This window comes from Sander lucioperca, chromosome 8 (genome assembly GCF_008315115.2).
Source record: "Sander lucioperca isolate FBNREF2018 chromosome 8, SLUC_FBN_1.2, whole genome shotgun sequence".
NCBI lineage: Eukaryota > Metazoa > Chordata > Actinopteri > Perciformes > Percidae > Sander > Sander lucioperca.
In genome coordinates this window covers 28,326,121-28,344,968 of record NC_050180.1, presented here as the reverse complement: position 1 = coordinate 28,344,968, position 18,848 = coordinate 28,326,121, and the positions used below count along the sequence as shown (strand labels likewise).

At 39.8% G+C, this 18,848-nt stretch overlaps 1 protein-coding gene across 4 annotated transcripts; it reads left to right on the top strand.

Moving 5' to 3' along the window:
- Positions 1-402: 402 nt before the first annotated feature.
- On the top strand, positions 403-18,570 carry vmp1 (vacuole membrane protein 1). 4 transcript variants are annotated; one of them, XM_031290874.2, is made up of 12 exons: positions 403-629; positions 1,087-1,195; positions 1,872-2,004; positions 2,200-2,290; positions 2,951-3,061; positions 9,175-9,342; positions 9,666-9,797; positions 12,998-13,078; positions 13,309-13,425; positions 14,787-14,848; positions 16,610-16,709; positions 17,508-18,570. In XM_031290874.2, exons 2-12 carry the CDS (start codon positions 1,117-1,119, stop codon positions 17,649-17,651), a joined length of 1,218 nt encoding a protein of 405 aa, XP_031146734.1. In that variant the 5' UTR covers positions 403-629; positions 1,087-1,116; the 3' UTR covers positions 17,652-18,570. The 4 variants fall into 4 exon arrangements, with proteins under 4 accessions (XP_031146734.1, XP_031146736.1, XP_035860380.1 ...); XM_031290876.2 differs by having other exon boundaries at positions 470-513; XM_036004487.1 differs by having other exon boundaries at positions 475-629; positions 1,017-1,195.
- Positions 18,571-18,848: the final 278 nt, after the last annotated feature.

Genomic DNA, 18,848 nt, shown 5'->3' with positions numbered 1-18,848 from the left:
ATAATAATGGCCTATAGACTGTCTGCAGAATTGCAGACTTGTGAGGTAAGGGCTCAAAAGGAGAGATCCTTTAAGCATGCGTAACTGTTTCTGACCGTTGATGGACATAAAAGCAAACACTGGGACTGAGCAACAATGTTATGCATTGATTTAGGGGCAATGCCATCATCTGATTTAAGACAAATATTGCTAAATGGCTCACGGTATAAATTAACCTACAGAGTTTCCTCACTTTGTTGGCAAATCTGGCAACCTCCGATTGGACCATAAAACACAGTTTACGGAAATACGTATATATTCCATTTTCACAATAAAAGCATCTCTTTTATGAGTTAACTCATATTAATTGCATTTGATGGTAAGAAAATGCTGTATATGTTGCGTCTTGCTTCTACGTTTATACAATTGATTATTTCTCCATACCAGGTTAATAACAAACTTGGTGGAAGAAAAAAATATGTTTTGCTTACACACGTCCAACGTTTGTTTCCGGGTGAAGAGGACAGGAAAGAGGTCCGAGTGTCATTTGATTTTAACAAACATCGCTTTCTTTTCCTTCTCTTTAGCGTATGTTTTGTCAATAATATAACAGCACAACGACAAGGAGCATTTTATATATCTCTCCACAAGTAAGGCGACTCGTTATTGATTTAAAATCCTTTTTTGATGCAGAAACTGCCTACGTCCCTATTATCCGTTAGCATGCTGGCTAACCGGTTAGCATTTGGAAAATGATGTGCACGCATTTGGCGTCATATCTTGTTACAGATTGACCTACAGAACGACGGTTATTTCGGTTAACCATATAACTACGTTATTGTCGTAAGGCAGTCACAGTCATATTTTCGTTGTATCGCTTTGTATGATGTTCTTTTTATAATCGCCATGTTATTTAAATCTCAGTTGTGTGTTAACGAAATATTCGCATTTACAATCCGATATTGTATTGCTTAAGAGTCGCTGATAAGGATTTCATGAGAGTCCCACAGCGACTGTCATATTCTCTTGGTCAGTAGGAAGCGAGACAACAGCGGGGACAGCACTGTTGAACGAGAGACACCAACTTGTCACTCTCTTTCCTCCTAGACGGCCTGACCTGCTAAATTCTTGGTTGACATGGCAGCCAATGGAGCAAGCTGTGAACAGCCACAGAAACGTGCAGGAGCCAAAGACAAACAGAATGGCAAATCGACAGGTTGGTAAACTTACAGTAAAAAAGTCAAAACTCATCTCTAAAGTCTCCCAGAAAAGTTTAGCTTGTTTTGTGTGTGTGCCGGTATATGGATGTGTGTATGTCATTGAATGTGTATTTAGGTGTCTGTGTGTATAGGTAAGTATATATTCATTTATTTTTCTCTCCTTTCTCTTGGTTATGTGTATGTTTGTGCATATGTAAGGTGAATGTATCTGTATGAATGACCAAATATATACATATAGATGCACACTATGACAGTAACATCTATGCTGGTACCTACTTTATTGTTATATATGCACTGTGTTTTCTGTTTTGGTGAAGCACAACGAAATGTAAAGGGTTTAAAAACTGTTAAGATGTTGAAAATATGAACTGGGCTAACGGTGTGTATCGACACAATAGAGTAAAAAAGAAAAGTTTCCCTTATGTTATCGCTGATGACACAGAACGATAACTACCACCACATGGTTTGAACAAGTCATAAAAACCCTGATTAATTTGATGTTACTTTCAGTCTTCAAAGGTGCAAACAACTTGGCCTACAATAGAATAAGAACCAGAAACAGATTTGTTAATGTCACATGTATCATGTATTTAGCATTACCAGTTCAACAGAATGCAATAGATACAAGTATTACAGTATGTGAGGGTGATTGCAATACCGTTTGTTCTTCAGACTCTTCAGTAAGAGAGAGGCGACAAAAAGATAAGGAGGATCGCTTGTCTCTGGTGGTATGGAGGAGGCCAGTCACCACACTACATTATTTCCTCCTGGAGACCCTTATCAAGCTAAACGAGTGGACTTTTAAGTAAGAAGTTAAACAGGTTTTTCTAGTGTGCCTTTATTGTCGCACTACGTTTGCCAGGATGTTTGTGCTTGCTCATGCTTGTGACCTTTAGTTGTAATTGTTTTTTGTGTGACTCTGTATTTCTCACCAATTGGTGAAACATACCTAAATATTTGTTCCCTCAATGACATTTTGTTTGCTTGTCTTCCTGTTCAGGCTTTGGCAACGACGAGGCACAGTGTTCTTAGTTTTGGTGTTATGTTCTTTGTTCTCCATCGCCTACTCCACTGAGGGAGCACACCAACATGTAAGGCTTGACTGATTTTGTTATTTTAGTGATGTTAATAATCAACAACACCATTGCTCTATTACCAGCCTGTTTAAAGGTTAAAGATAAGTCACTCTTTATCCACCTTAAAACATTCCCAGAAGAAAGCTTATGTTGGGAGATAGTGAGATAGTGAGGACTGTTGTCAAGTAACCCTTGATCATATGGTTGAAAGTTATGTTTACGAATTCCTCTGTGCAGTGGTCCATTACAGTTCAGTTAAAACACAGCCAAGCCTCAATATAGAATTAACATCTTCCTAGATTACTCACATTTGTAATATTAAAATGTATATTTAACTGACTACAGGTAATTTAGGGTATACAATGATGAAAAAAAAAGTAAATGTAAATTTAAAAAAAAGTCACTAAAATCTTTCCCTCTTAAAAACAGCTGATATTAATTAAGAAATAATAAAAAAGTTATTTGTTTGGCCATAATCATACCAATGACAAGAGCTCTTAACTAAAACATATTAAATATGAGTACATTAGAACATTCTGTTATAAACAGACAGTGAGAGACTCAAACTGTAATTAACTAATGAAGAATTGCCTTTTAAAAACGAACATAATTTAATGAGCATTTCCTGTGTCCTTCGCCTTCTAATCAGTTTTGTTTTTGCTTTCTTCACTGAAGTATGTTAATTACCTGGAGAAGAGGTTCCTATGGTGTGCCTACTGGGTAGGCCTTGGCATCCTGTCCTCAGTAGGCCTTGGGACTGGCTTGCACACCTTTCTCCTCTATCTGGTAAGATAAGACTTTTTTATGGTTTGGCAAAAGTGTACACACCAGTTCTTGAGCTGGGTTAGTACAGAATACAGAGACACTCTGTACAAAAAAGATATGAAAGGCTGCACTGCATTAAGAAAGTGCTGCAGTCCCAGTAGGGCACAAGAAAAAACATTCAAATAGGAGAAAACCGCCTCATTTGGAAGGCACTGTGGCTATGAAGAACTATTGCATTTTAAGATAAGCAACATAGTAGTAGTGTGAAGCCACCTACTATGCTGGCTCTAAATAAAGTTTAGATTAGCTTGAGCATGTGTTGATGAAATATTTGAATGAGCATCATATCTTATCTTCCTCATGTTTTTGTCATGAAGGTACCCTACCTCTACATTTACATATTTCCAGGGAAAACTGACTCAGCTGGCCCACATGCCACCCATATCTCAACAGTCAAAATGCGGCAAAACTGATAATGGCTGTAAAGAAAAAGTGGTAACCATCATTATCTGGTCGCCTGTACTCCTCATGAGTCAGGATGTCCTGTTTGTATCTACAGTATGCAGGTTTTTTTTTTTTAGATGTAAATTACGTCTGATTCACCGCACAATATTTTCTTTGAGATAAACCTGCATAAATGACATGAAACTCATTTAGCATTTCTTCAAAGCCCATGTGTGTCTATCCCTGTAGTTGCCAGAGGATGGTGTCACAGTCTTCTACTTTAAACTTGTTCCATTTTGTCACCCATCAGTCCAAGGCTAACCAAAAGTTAAGTGTAATTTTTTCCCTGACATGCAGTCACAGAAAGACTGTATGACTGAGTCACCAAAATGTGTCATTTGTCTTGGTTGTGGTAAAAAGGAGAACTTAGCAAATAAGAACCATAGTGCAATATAGTTGCTTTAGGCTGATAATATGGCTTCTGTTCTGTAGAACTTGTGCAGATGTGGGCCAGCTGGGTCAGCAGTTTCCATCATAATGAAATAATGGGAAAAGAAGTAACTGATCTTCCTGTTTTTCAGAAAGATGATGTGCACTTCTTCCATTAATGCTTTCCAGCTCACCGTGTGTTTGAGCAGTTACACTGTCTTCTATTGTCTTGTAGTCTTCAGTTACTTCATATACTGTGTCCAACAATAATGCAATAGTAGTGGTGGTTCATGCTGTATATTGTGTGTGTATGTGTACTTGTGTGCATACGTGTCCTCTGTGTGTATTATGAACTGAAAAGATGTGACCTCATCCGCTCTCCCCTCTCTGTGAGGGAGGTGTCTTACTATAAGTAGGCACCATCATCTCCCCCATATGGAACAACCTGGCATTTGTTTTTCTCATTTATTTTTTACAATGATCAGCTTTTACTTTTGCGATGGAGACTATTTAAAAGCCATTTTTTATATATATAAACTCCTTTTTTTGTGTCCCATAAGCATTTGATGGCCTACTGGAGGCTCATCTGATGAAGTCTATCTCGTGTTACTCAACCCGATATTGCGCATTTGGAAATTGTTAAAATTCTCATCAGGAATATTGTGTCTAAAATGGAAATCAGTCCATCCAAAATGTTAGTGGCTCCTACCCTCATGTTACAGCAGAAACGCCTTTTTGTTTGGACACTTAGGTAAACCCATTCTTTTGAAATTCAGGAAAATCATATGTCCTATGTCTCATTTTTGCCATTGGCGGAGGGAGGATTCTTGTGGTTCAAGTAGCTAGAATGTAGTGCTTTGAATAACTATTAACTTTACATCATTAATTGACCAATGATGCTGTTATTTCCAATAGCATGTTCAAGGGGTTGTAGCTGTGGGGCAATGCTTTCGGAGAGGTTGAGGACTCGGAGTCAAACCTGTTGAAAAACGGGTTCAGCTCTCTTGTCTTTTCCCACTTCCTCTCCGTTACACCTCCTGCCATCTGCCCAAAGCTACTGATCTCTCTCTCTCTCTCTCTCTCTCTCTCTCTCTCTCTCTCTCTCTCTCTCTCTCTCTCTCTCTCTCTCTCTCTCTCTCTCTCTCTCTCTTTTAGATTGTTCAAAATAAAGATCTCATTCATATCTTATTCCCCTCAAGATTATATACAGTAGCCTTTTCTCTACCTTCCATTTTCGATGCCCTTTTAAAACCATCCCTATCCCATGTCAGAAAGGCATGTTTCTTAAGAGCCATCAGGTTGCTGTTAATCCAGGGTGTTGATGTTCAGGATATGGCGTACCTCTCTGAAAAAGAGAATGATGTGTCCCTCCAAAAGTTAATACATGGAGTGACAGTCTGTCAAGCTGCCAATGTCCTCTTTTGTGTGACTCATACTGCATATACCGATCCGGAACTTCTGTGACCAACCATCTCTCAATTTTTCTCAGAAAAGTAAAACCCTTCTTTCCATTGTTGGCCACATAATGTAAGTTGTCTGCTCAAAAGGAGAATATTTCCTGTAGCCCTGTTCATTATTACATTACATTGCTATATATATATATATATATATATATATATATATCAGAGGTCACACGCCTCTGGAGCAACTAGGGGTTAAGTGTCTTGCTCAGGGACACATTGGTTGATGTATCGCCATGGGAATCGAACCCGGATCGCCCACACCAAAGGCATGGGTCATATCCACTACGCCATCACCCCTAAAAACTTACTCACTAAAACTTACTTCATGTTCACAGCTCCCATCACTGCTGCCTACTCAGTGATGATGATCAGCCATATACAGAACCCCCCCCCTCCCCCAAGTGTTAATTTTGAAGGAAAAACCACAACTCCCACCTGGAGAGTTGCACTGTGATTTTACCTCAAGCCTGAAGCATTAATAGATAGACCCATAGAGAGGATGAGGTCATCATGCTTGTGGGAAAAGGGGGATTCACTCACCAGTACGATCTCATGATTCATCATGATGTTTTGGAGCTTATTGCCATGCATATAAATACTGGATTCTAGCGAAAATAATGTGGTTGAAATAAGAGAAGATACATGCTCAGACATTGTTGCTTTTGCTTGTTTACTTGTCTTTTTGATTAGATCACCTTTTTAATTAAAGCTTCTTTCAGATTTCTCCCTTTAATGGTGATGTTGATCCACCCCTTTGTCCATTCATCTCTTTGGATGACTTTAGAACAAGATCTCTGGACTATTAATGTCCAGTGCGTATGATGCACAGAGGAGGATTCCTAAATTTGGTAACCAAATGGTACTATCGGGTCAAAATGAAACTCAACCAACACACGGTGTTTTTACTATGTGTAGGATTTCCACAAAATGTGCTCCGGTTGTTCATAATGCCTAGAGGATTAGATCTTAACATTTTTGGTGATACACAGGAACCACACCCAAGAACTTTCCTATTACGCCATCCACAGGTCAAAATGTCAAAGCATATTGCTGTAAAATTTCCTGATCTCATTCATGCTGCTAAGGGGATAAACCATTTTAACACCCTATAGCCCTTCCTGTTGCATCACCTGCCCAACAACCTTTACATATTTAGATTCATTAGGCTGCGTTCACTCAGGGTCAATGGGGGTAGTGCGTTTAGGTCTGGCCGGTGGGGGCCACAGGGGGGAGCTGAAAAACTGCAGCGGCCTGCAGCGAAAATATAGACAGATTCAACTTTTGGAGAAACGCGACCCAACGTCACCCTTTGCGGTAGCCATAAATGTCTGTTTTGAGGCGTTGTGAGAGAGTGTCTCTACGTCGCTGCCACAAGAACATTTTAAAACACTATGAGGGTAAAAAACGAAACGCAAGGACTTAAAGGTTCTCTAAGCGATGTCACGTGTTTTTTAGGCTACAACATTTTTTGTCACATACAGCAAACATCTCCTCACTATCTGCTAGCTGCCTGTCCCTGACCACACTGTAAAAAAAAAAAATGCGGTCTCTTGTAGGCAGCACAGGCTCTACAAACAGCAGCAAAAACAAACTGGCCAACTTGCACAACGAAATATAACAAACCAGCGTTCCAGCCAGTAACCGACAAGAAGGACTTTGGGGTGGCGGTTGGGGGGTTAGTGCGCGGAAACACGGAAGGGGGAGGGGACGGAGGAGGGAGGGAGGGAGGGGAGAGCTAGCCTCGTTTTGTTTGACAATACTTCGAACGTCAACAAGAAGTAACGTCACCCAACATCGCTTAGAGCACCTTTAACTGCCCAAGAGTTTGTGTAACAGCTGACTGTTTCCTGCAACAAACTCCAGCACAAAGCACAGTCCCTCATCTCTTTTCTTTCTCTCTTTCTCTTTCTCTTTCTCCGTGGAATTAAGCTTCCTTCAAGTGCGGTCGGAAGTGTCAAGATTATAAAAATTATTTGATGGAAAACTATAATTGTGAAATTATTGTTATTATTCAATGCTACATTGGGGGTTAAAGAACACCACAGGACATTATACAAATGAGCCATTTAAGTAACACTCCCACCACCGCACAACTGTGTGGTAAATCGCTGGACCGACTGATCTAGTGTGAATGAGCCCTTACTTCTTACTGGTATGGCTCTAAGAACACTACAATTGTCAGTATGTTGATAGTTCTAGCCAATAATTTAGTATTGTGGGTTGTAATAAACTTTGTAGCTTCAGGGGACCACGAGCTGGGCATAGAAGTGGTTTATTTGCCCTGAATGCAAAGAGTTGTGCTTTGCTGACTTTTTGGTTAACAAAAAAAGTTTTCCACAGGGCTAATGTATTGCCTATCTGTAGTTCTGAGTAATTCTGAGTATCAGAATTTGGTTTCAGAGTTTGACTCACAGCTTAGTCTTTTGTTGTAAACACTGACTTGTCGTGTCATGAAGAAATACCATTATGTGAAGTTCTGTTTGGTTTGAAACAGACTGTGTTGTGTAAACGAAAGAAGCCTCCTGTGTGCTCATACTTAGTGGGTGGAGGGGTACTATGGGGGAGCAGTTGCAGTCAACCCAGACTAATTGTGTGCTGTCCATCTACTGCCAGTGTTGCCACTGTCCCCTTAAGGAGGCATAATGGAGTAGCTGTGTTGTAGTTACAGGTGGGCTAACTGTTATTGAGGCCAGGTGGCTGGGCCTAACCAGACATCTTTACAATGATAAATGATGACATACCTACCTGTCAGAGACTGTGACTCAGCTACTTTTGGTGTGTGTCTGTACCTGTGGGCAGATGAGTCTGTAAGCACGCAAGCTGCGTTTAATCAAGAGACAGCAGATTCAATTTAACATATACATGTATACGGCTGTGCAAAATTTAAAGCCCTAAATAAAGCCCTTTCTGATTCTGATTCTGAAATAATCATACATCATTGTTTAAGGTTCAACAGTTACTTCATACTTGTATACACTCAGTTGCCAAGTACACTTGCCTAAACTTAACCCAGTCTAATACAACAGCCAACATGCTAGATGTACCTAATAAAATGGCAACTAAGTGTAAGTAAATTATGACATACAGTGCTGGCAATATTTAAACCTTTATCCATTTGAAATGCCGGCTGCTAATAATCATAATTGTTATATATATATATAACAGTCTAAAATATCCTTTTACCCGTGACAATTAGAGATGGCCCGATACCATTTTTTGCTTCCAGATACCGATTCTGATACCTGAACTTGCGTATTGGCCTATACAGAGTACCGATCCGATACCAGTGTGTCATATATTTTATTATGTTTTAACAACTGTATACTACTATCCCTGTATGGATGTGATATGATTTCTATCTTTGTTGTCGGTCTGGCTCAGGTTAAACTCTTTGTGAAACATGAATGCCACAGAACTTTCTTTTATTAAGCAGTTTGACAGTCAGACTGTCAGTTATAACGGAAAAAGAACATAATAAACTACTTTAACGTAGATTTTCTTTAGGGCTTTATTACGTGGTATCGGATCGGTGCATAAACTCCAGTACTTTCCTATCAGAGCCGATACCGATACTGGTATCGGAACATCTCTAGTGACAATTGCAGACTCTGTGTTTATTGTGTATCCCATTGCTCAGTTCCCCCAAGCTACAGAATTTGCCACATTTACAATGAGGGCACATGTCCATGTGTTTCATGACACACGTTGGACAAAATTATTGCATGTGCCAGTATATGTCCCAGTGGTTTCCAGTCCATTAATGCAGCTCATCCTATCCGTCTGCCTCACCTCTCTTAGGGTCCTCACATAGCATCAGTAACCCTTGCAGCATACGAGTGCAGCTCCATAGACTTCCCAGAGCCTCCGTATCCAGACCAGATTGTCTGTCCCCAAGGTGGAGGGGTGGAGGGAAGCATCTCCCTCTTCTCAATCATGTCAAAGGTCCGCCTGGAGGCCTGCATGTGGGTGAGTCGTAGTTTGAATAATGATACAATACAATGATCCACACAGAAAAATGGCAAGAGTGTTTGGCAGTGCCAGCAGTGGGTGGCATTGTGATAGCTGGAAACATCATTCACTCTCATTTCAACATGCCTATGCCAGGACAAAAAGGTCCAAAAAGCTTGTCTTGTATCTTACACTCAGCCGAAGTATGCGTTCCTTTACACAAAGCAGTCGCCTGTACCAAAATCAAAAGTTTGTGATGACATGAATAAATCCCTGTGGGTTTATGTGGGAAATAGATAAGCAAATACTAACATAGAACTTTTCAAATGGTGCTGATTTAGGGGGCAGGCACTGCCATCGGAGAGCTGCCTCCATATTTCATGGCCAGAGCCGCTCGTCAGTCAGGAGCTGATCCAGAGGATGAAGACTACGAGGAGTTTGAGGAGATGCTGGAGCAGGCCGAGGGTGCACAGGTCAGAGTTTCACACACATCTATTATGAGAAGCATTTGCTTGTTCATTTCCAATATTATAACTCCTTTTTTAGCAGGTCAAATACATGGGGAAATAAACATTTAAGAAGCATTACTCACCCCAGATGTGCTTTTCATTTGATTTAAGTGGAAAAGGTGACACCTTAACATATTGTGTATTATTTTTCATTCAGTATAAGAATATCCAAAGAGCACAAACACAAGAAAACTGAGAATTTCTTTATCCCCCAAATTTGTCACATTTAGTGCGAAGGGTAGCCCAGACTCAACCTCCTGCCGTTCTGTTTAAAACACGCAGCACCTACACTGAATATAGTGGTATCTATCCCTCTATTTACTTCCATTGAGCACAGGTGTTTACACATTACCAACCCTCCCAATATGAGATGATCATATCTGATTTGGCCTCATCTTTATAATGCACAACTGACCACGGAGCCACTGTCCAGTGATTAGTCTTAAAGTGCCATGTGACTTTAGTGAAGCCCCTCCCTCCTTAGACTTCCAGTAAATCTGTGTGTTCGTGGGTGAGTCACCCTGAGCACAGCTCCCCCCTTTAATCATCCCTCGGGCTTCGCTCTCTCTGCCTCCCTACTTCTCTCCCTCTTTCTCTCTTTTCACCACCCTCTAATTTGAATGACAGAGAGTTCTGTTAGGAAACATGCTCACATGACTGGAGATGGCTGAGAACAGATGCTGAGTCAGCAGCAGAAACCGAAATCAGAGCAATCGTGTACATTGTCTCTATGATCGAGTCTCACTTCACTGGTTCTCAGATGAATAGGCTAAAAAGGCCAACCTTGCATGACGCGTCTTTCATCATTCGAATGTATTCAGGATGTATCCACATGTGCATTTGTCATAGGTTTTCTAAGCAACCATCTCATAGACGAGTCAGAAGCACTTTTATTAAAGGACAATTCCGGCGCAAAACGAACCTAGGGGTTAATAACAGATGTGTACCCACTCCGTCGTTCTCTGGGACATGTTTTCATGCTAATTGATTGTGTTTGTAGCTTGAAACAAGCTAGCACGGACCGCTGATTAGCTTACAACGCTAGTATTCGGGGCACAGGGAAAGTAAAAACAAATCGCTTATTATACCACTAAAAAGGCTCAAAATATCACCAAACTTCAACGGTAGCATAATGAGGGCCCCTAAATGTAAACCGAAGCATTGAGAACATTGTAATGGCGCTTTTCCATTACACGGTACCTGCTCGACTCGCCTCGACTCTACTCGCCTTTTTTGGTTTTCCATTACGAAAAAAAGTACCTGGTACCTGCTAACAGGTACTTTTTTTAGTACCTCCTCAGTCGAGGTTCCAAGCGAGCTGAGGCGAGCCGAGGCGAGCCGAAAAGGTGACGTGAAAGCGACAGACGGGGTGTCCTGAACAAATGCGCTATTTTTAAACAGTTTAGCCAGCAGTGTTTTTTGTTGCTGCCTCCAGCTTCTTCTGAAACAAAATGTGTCTTCTGGCTGTGGCAACAACAACACACCTTCCACGTTCTGTGTTAGGTCACGGCAGTTTACTGCGGCGCCGCTTGTTTCAGTTCTGCGGAGGCTCCAGGCAGAGCTTTCGCTGTATCCTACATACACACACACATGCTGGCTCGACGCACACACCAGCTGACAAATGTATACATCAGGCCACATATTACATAGGCTACGGCGAAAGCTCTGCGTGGAGCCTCCGCAGAACTGTAAAACAAGCTCAAGTGGCCTGATGTTTATACTTGTGCGCTGGTGTGTGCGTCGAGCCGGCATATGACCAGCCACGCTGAGGCGGTACTAAAATCTGCAATGGAAAACGGACGCACAGTGTGCCGAGGCGAGGTGAGTAGAGTAGAGTCAAGGCGAGTCGAGCAGGTACCATGTAATGGAAAAACGCCATAAGTGTACAGACAGTTTATTAAAAAGATAGATTAGAAAGACAGTCTCTTCTCGTTCTCGTATACAGGCGGCCACCTTCTTGGGAGCTACTGTCTTTCTAAACTATCTTTTTAATAAACTGTCTGTACCCTTACAATGTTCTCAATGCTTCGGTTAACATTTAGGGACCCTCATTATGCTACCGTTGAAGTGTGGTGATATTTTGAGCCTTTTTAGTGGTATAATAAGCGATTTGTTTTTACTTTCCCTGTGTCCCGAATACTAGCGTTGTAAGCTAATCAGTGGTCCACGCTAGCTTGTTTCAAGCTACAAACACAATCAATTAGCATGAAAACATGTCCCAGAGAACGACAGAGTGGGTACACATCCGTTATTAACCCCTAGGTTCGTTTTGCGCCGGAATTATCCTTTAAGACTTGAGGACAGAATTTCGTTTGACAGAAAGGAAGAAATAATTTACATAAAAATATATTGAGATTTTTTAATTGCACTTTTCAAATATTTATCAATGAACTACACTGATGATTGTTAAATTTTTAGTGGCATAGACGACATTGGACTAAAATGACTTGGCCTCACTGGCAAGGAATGAGATGCATTAAAACAAACGTGAAAAAAAAAAAACTAATCAGATCTTCTGTGTTTTGGGGGGATATTTAAAAATTCTGAATAAAACATATGCACCACAAACATTTACTACATAAATAATTGACTTAACTGAAATGAGGCAGGTTTGAAGATGAAAACTCAAATGTATTTTAATTGTGGAGACTAAGACTGAACTAAATTTTCAATTGCTTCCAAAATTGGCATTGATAAGATGCCAGATTTTTAAACTGCCTCTTAATCTCCCTTCTGCATCGGCTGTGGTCTTCACAATGTAACCACAGACATGTCAATTAATCAAAAGATCCTCTGCACTTCTGTACCACACAGTTTTCAGCTGTAATGCCACCAAAGAAAATCTTACAGTACTTATTATTTTTACCACAGTACTCTCAACAAGACTCTTGTTTCTTGTAATAATATTGCAGAGAACACTTTTGTTTGGTGGAAAACCACACATATGTGAGAAGTACAGCATGGTTATTTTAAGAAAAGAATAAAAGGGAGATATGTGTTTAGAGACACAAAAAGTGTTGCAGTGTGGTAGAACAAGTCTCTACAAACCATGCATCATGAAAGTCAAATTTAAAATTTTAATAAAACAAAAAAACCTACCCATTGATATCTGACAGCAGTAATGTGTGTTTGAATATATATATATATATTTTATCTGTTTGCAGGATTTTGTTACAAGAGCAAAACTGGGAGTTCAGCATATGGTGCAGAAAGTGGGATTTTTTGGGATCTTGGCTTGTGCCTCTGTAAGTTGAAATTTATTGGAGGTTGTTTATAATGTCCTTGCAATTTTTCTACATGCATGATCAAAGTTGAATGTTGTATTCAAGATGCCTTTTCTGATTTCAAGAAACATTTGTCACTGTTGATGCAAATATACATTGAAGGAAATTAACCTGTAACCTGACACCTGTAACAAGGCCAGTTTATAAGACTGTGAATCAGCAATATTGTCTGATGTGTGTATGTGTTTCAGATCCCTAATCCTCTCTTCGACCTGGCTGGAATAACTTGCGGTCATTTCCTGGTTCCCTTTTGGACCTTCTTTGGAGCAACTCTAATTGGGAAAGCCATCATCAAGATGCATATACAGGTCGGTAGCCCAACTCAATGGTTTATCAGAGTTGGTTAGAAACGAGCGAAGGACCAGTTCACATTAAATTACACCAGGTTTTTCCATTTCACCATAAACCATACAGGCACACAGCATCTTGGCTTCGAATATGACTCATCTTTTGTTTCATGTCACCACAATTATCTCTCCACATTCTAATAATGCATGTCAAAAAATCGACTCATAAGAAAAAAAGGGTATGCACCGCTGACTGATTCACAATCCCCCACAACCTCAAAATGTGTGTGAGAACTAAGATTAAACCTAGAAGCTTAGATCATGAGTTGGTGGCTGTGAGAAACTCTTAATTGTGCACTTCTGGTTAACTCTTTCCGACGGTGCTCTGGTCCTTCGGGGATTCCTTATTCTGGTTTTAGCCTTGGGATGCATCCAGACCATATAAACAGGCTCCAGATGAAAGGAGGAACGCTTTTAAGAAGTCTTTAACGAGAGTTTTTTTTTTTTTTTTTTAGTCCACTAGATCAAATAAATGTGTTTCAATATGGAGTGTGTTGTTGAGTCTGCCACACCAGTGACTAATATAAGCCTATACTAAGAGAGTCTGTCTGTGCCTGTGGGTGAGTCGCTGAGTGTTTGAACAAACTAAACCTATCCGTCTCGTGGTGGTATCGGCCAGTGATCTCACTCTAAGGCCTTTGAGACAAAGGGGCCCGTCGTGCAGCAGGAGTTATGGAGGATGTAGAGTGGACATGAGAGGGTAGACATTAAAGAAGGAAATTGAGCACACGGTAAGAGGCTGCAGGGGGTCTCTTTGTATTATTGTTCATTTTTTGTACCTTGATCCTCTTGGGCATCACGTGTCATATCCTGTCTGATTTTGTCCAGGGGGGCCATGTGTCATGCTGTTTTAAAGCTGATCAGTTTCAGGACTGGAGAAAGAATATTGTGGTTTTGCCCCCCAAGTTTGGTGCTTTGCAAACCACACAAAGCCCTTCGCAGCCCAAAATTGAGCTTACTGCCAGATTTGATTTTTTGTAATTAGTGTGTCTGTGGACAGATGTGGCCTCAATTTCCCACAGCTGTGCCGCTAAAATTAATAATCTAAATATGTCTAGCTATCAATATATGCTTGTCGTATGTGTTTCTTAAAGACACTTTGTTGTTTTGTGAATAATGTAATAATGTTCCTCCTAAACTTTTCTGATGTCCTCTCAAACACTTATACTGTTATACAAAAAATATATAAAATAATTGTAATTATTTTATATATATATATATAATTTTATTTATAGAGAAATGTTCTGTGTGTTGTATACCTCTGCATATAATCAGAAAGCATTGGGTATTAAAGCTTATTAATCTCTCTTTTGTACCTACAGAAACTATTTGTTATCATTACCTTCAGCAAGCACATAGTGGAGCAAATGGTGTCACTCATTGGGTAAGTGTGTGTCTGTGTGTGTGTGTCCGTCCGTCCGTCCGTCCGTCCGTCCGTCCGTCCGTCTGTCCGCATTAATCAGGTACTTTGTGGAGTCATTGTCTTTCCCCTGATTTTGTGGTTGGCAATGCATTTGTAAACATTTTAAGCACTGATTGGAGATCCTGTACGAATAAATGCTTTCACAGCAGGGGTGAACGTGCATGCATTTTTCCACACAAATGTTTTTCTCCCACCCCCACATGCGATCCATATCTGCAGTATTGGTGGTCAGGCGTGTGAGGTACCATACGAACATGTTGATCTGACTCACCAAGTTCAGCTTTGACTGGAAGATTTGTGTCAGTAAGGCGGGAAACACAATCCTAGACATAGAGCGAAAAAACCTTTCTGACTGTTAAACTAATTTCAGGTTTAGCCAATTTATAGGAATTAAATGGATGGTAAAATTAGCTAAAGTGTGTAAAAAAAAAAAAAAAAAAAAAAAAAAATAGATACAGATTAGTATTGTTTTTTTTAAGTCAATTCACGAATTGTTATGAGGTGACATGTTAAGAAAGCCAGCAAAGAGTTTAGACTTCAGACTTAATGTTAAGTTCATGATTGACTTACATGTCCATAGGAACTGCTTAATCCTTATTGAGAATTGGCTGATGAATGTTCACTTCTATATATGTCCAGTTAGTAACTTTGACCATATTTGGACTTGAATCTATGATCATACTGACTGTCCAATTTCCTTTTGATTAAAAACTAAAGTGCAAGATTCTTTCCCATGAAATTCAGATCGCCTTGATGGGTGCTTCAGTGTTGATACAGAATGTTTTTTTTGGCACTTGCCGTGTGTATATTTATGTGTGCTTGCATGTAAAGTGGGAGAGATAACAAGAATGAGCCAGTCGAAACTAGTTAGATTTATTTGAAATCAGCAATTACCCACTTCCCTTTTGCTTTTTGTTTAGTAAATTGTCCCCCTTTTCCCCTGTTTTTTTTTTTTTTTTTTCTAAACTAGACAACATGTTTATAAGTCATAAATTTGGACAGAATGTATTCAGTGGGAAGGCTGTGTTGTGAGTGTATTTTTCTTTTCATGGAAATGATGCGTTTTGCATCATATAGATTCCTTTCAACTGTCACCACTGCTGTCTAAATGGTAAAACTATAACACCAATTCCTTTGCATGACATGAATTGATAAAATGGTATCCATTATGATTGGCCCCCTGGTGAGCTAATCCACACTGCCAAATAAGGACATGAGCACGCCCTGATTAGATATCTTTCTACCGAGAAGGCAGCAATGGTGGTAAAGGTGATGACATAATGTCGACTCACTTCCTGACTGAAGGGGGCTGACAACGTCTCCTATAGAGGGCTGAGGAGTATAAAAGGAGGGCTGAAGGGTTTCTGCTTCATTCCTCTCTGCTGTCTGCTCCTGCTCACAGTACAAGTAGAGGAGGAGGAAGCTCCAGGATGGGCTTCAAATGTAGGATGGGGCCTTCAGCAACTGTTACAAGGATGCTGGTTGACTGGTAGATCAGTGAGGACCTTCGGTAGTGTTTGGGGAAAGAGAAGACTTAATGAACTGCTTTTTGAGGCTCTTGTAGAGAATGTGTGTTCAGGGTCTAAAGCTTTAGTTTTTGGCTGCATGTCAAAGGAAGGGTTCTTAAAGGGTAAGTGAATTCATGTTCTTCCTCCCTGTGTCTTGTGTTTTGTTTTCTTTTATTGCCATTCTGTGTGGATGTATGTGGGGCCGTGATGTCAGGTCTGTGCCCAAAGTGGGACCCTCACTCCAGAAGCCCTTCAGTCAGTACCTGGAAGCACAGAGGAACAAGCTGCATCATGCTGGAGGAAGTGCACCAGCGGTAAGAGCAATTATTATTATTATTTTACAATGCACCACTTTTAAGTGACAGCCTTTTTCTAAATCACCACAATGTGACTTTTATTGATGGATTTATTTAAGATTAACAACAATATGTATGTATGTAAGCCTTTTGTACTATAGACAAAAAATAAAGTTGGGATCTTATTTTAGTACAGCCCAACCAATACTTGATTTTTGAGGTTAATTTTGCCTTGGGAATTGGGAGTTTAGAGAGTCAGATAACCATACATTGGCGGGTTTTTTTTTTTTTTTTTTTTTTACATAATCGCATAACATACATTTTTTATAAAGTTCCTTAAATTTGGTTATTAAAGAATTGTGACTAAGATACGTACTGAGCGTATCATTTCACAGTTTAAAATGTATATAATTATCAGTGCTCTCTGGTGGACAAAGTATGTAACTAAGAAATAGTATTTTGAAATGACCTCAAACATATCTTTGGCATTTCTGTACTGCAATTTCTTACTTATAGGCCAACATATGCGCTGATACGAAATATATTTGCAATAAAATAGTATCAAAGGATTTTGTCAGTCTAGCTCTGGTTTTTGGTTAAGATCAGTCTTCATGGGTTGAATTCTGCAAAAGGGGAAAGTTTGTCTTTATATTTGAATACCATTTTCTTCATGTACTACTGACATGTATGCAGGTTGCCAACAATATTCACAATAACTCATCATACCTGGATTTGTGTGCTCATGAACTGTAATATTCCAGTATGGTTTTATGATGATAATGTATAGCATATGCACTCTTAATGTTGGGTTTCCAGGATGAGAACTGGCTATCGTGGGTGTTTGAGAAGGTGGTGCTGGTCATGGTCTGCTACTTTGTAACTTCCATCGTCAACTCCATGGCTCAGAGCTATGTCAAGCGCCTGCAGCAGCAGAGGCACTTGGAGGAGAAAACCAAGTGATGATGACACCAAGCAGTACAAACATCCAAGTGACTGTGTACCTGCTGCCGCTGAGAGTCTTTCACTCAGCCACAGCCACTCACAACTTAACAACAAACCTCACTCCCATCCATTCTCAGAGGTTGACCACTCAAAAACCTGGCACTATTTGTTGTGTGTGTGTGCGTGTGCGTGTGTGCTTTTGAGGATGTATGTGCTGTTTACTGTTTGTCCCTCTTCAGGTTTTGTAGTTCTTCCTCTCATCTCACTCTCTAGGTGTGTGTAGTGCGATTGGTTCTATTGCTGATAGCTTAACATGTTACTTTAACGTTAAATTAACCATTAAATCATTGACCTCAGAAGTAAAGCAGCGTTTTGGTGGTGACTGCTGTGTTCGTGCAGTGGCCATCAGATGCTATGCCTTATGCAAGACGGGAATGTCGGACTTCCCTTGAATATAGTTCTTGACTTATTAACTTGATTTTTATTTAATTTTGTAACATTTGTGTATGGATGGATCTTGACTTGTTTGTACAGTGTGCAGGTAACTGCTACAGATGGTTTTTCTTTTCAGGGTTTAATTTTCCTCATGTTTTTGTCCTGTTGAATAGTAAGACCAATTTGTCTTTTTTTTGTATCTGGACTTGTCAGTTAAAATGGTGGAGGATAAAAGCAATATCAACTTAAAACAGTGTGGTATTGATGGTTTGCACATTGTGTAAATATCTTAATGTTTTTGACCGTATGCGCAGATGTATTTCTATTCTAATAGTCTGTGTGGACATGAGTTAACTTGAACCAAAACAAAAAAAAAGAAAAGGTGATATCATTTGTAAAGTGACATTGTACTCTCAGCTAACTACTCCCATTTCTATTCTGTACATTTAGGTTGAACCTTGGATCAGATCATATATAAAACATGTAAATCATGGCACTTGTTTCCAAGTCTGAGTCTGTCATTTTTTTGTCTTCTCTTGTAGTTGAAGATAATCTCTTAAGTGTTGTGATGTTTAAAAACTGTTTTGTTTTTTAAACCATCATGACAGATCAAATACTTAATTTTCTCTGAGAAATGATCATCCTTAAGGTAAGTGAACAGTTTAGCACTCATCAGTTCTTAATAGTTCTTGTTGTAGTTCTTTTTCTGTGCTGGACTTTTACATGCGACTATTTCCCCGACTCCTAAATACCCTTCTCCCCATGTTGGGAGGAAGTTCT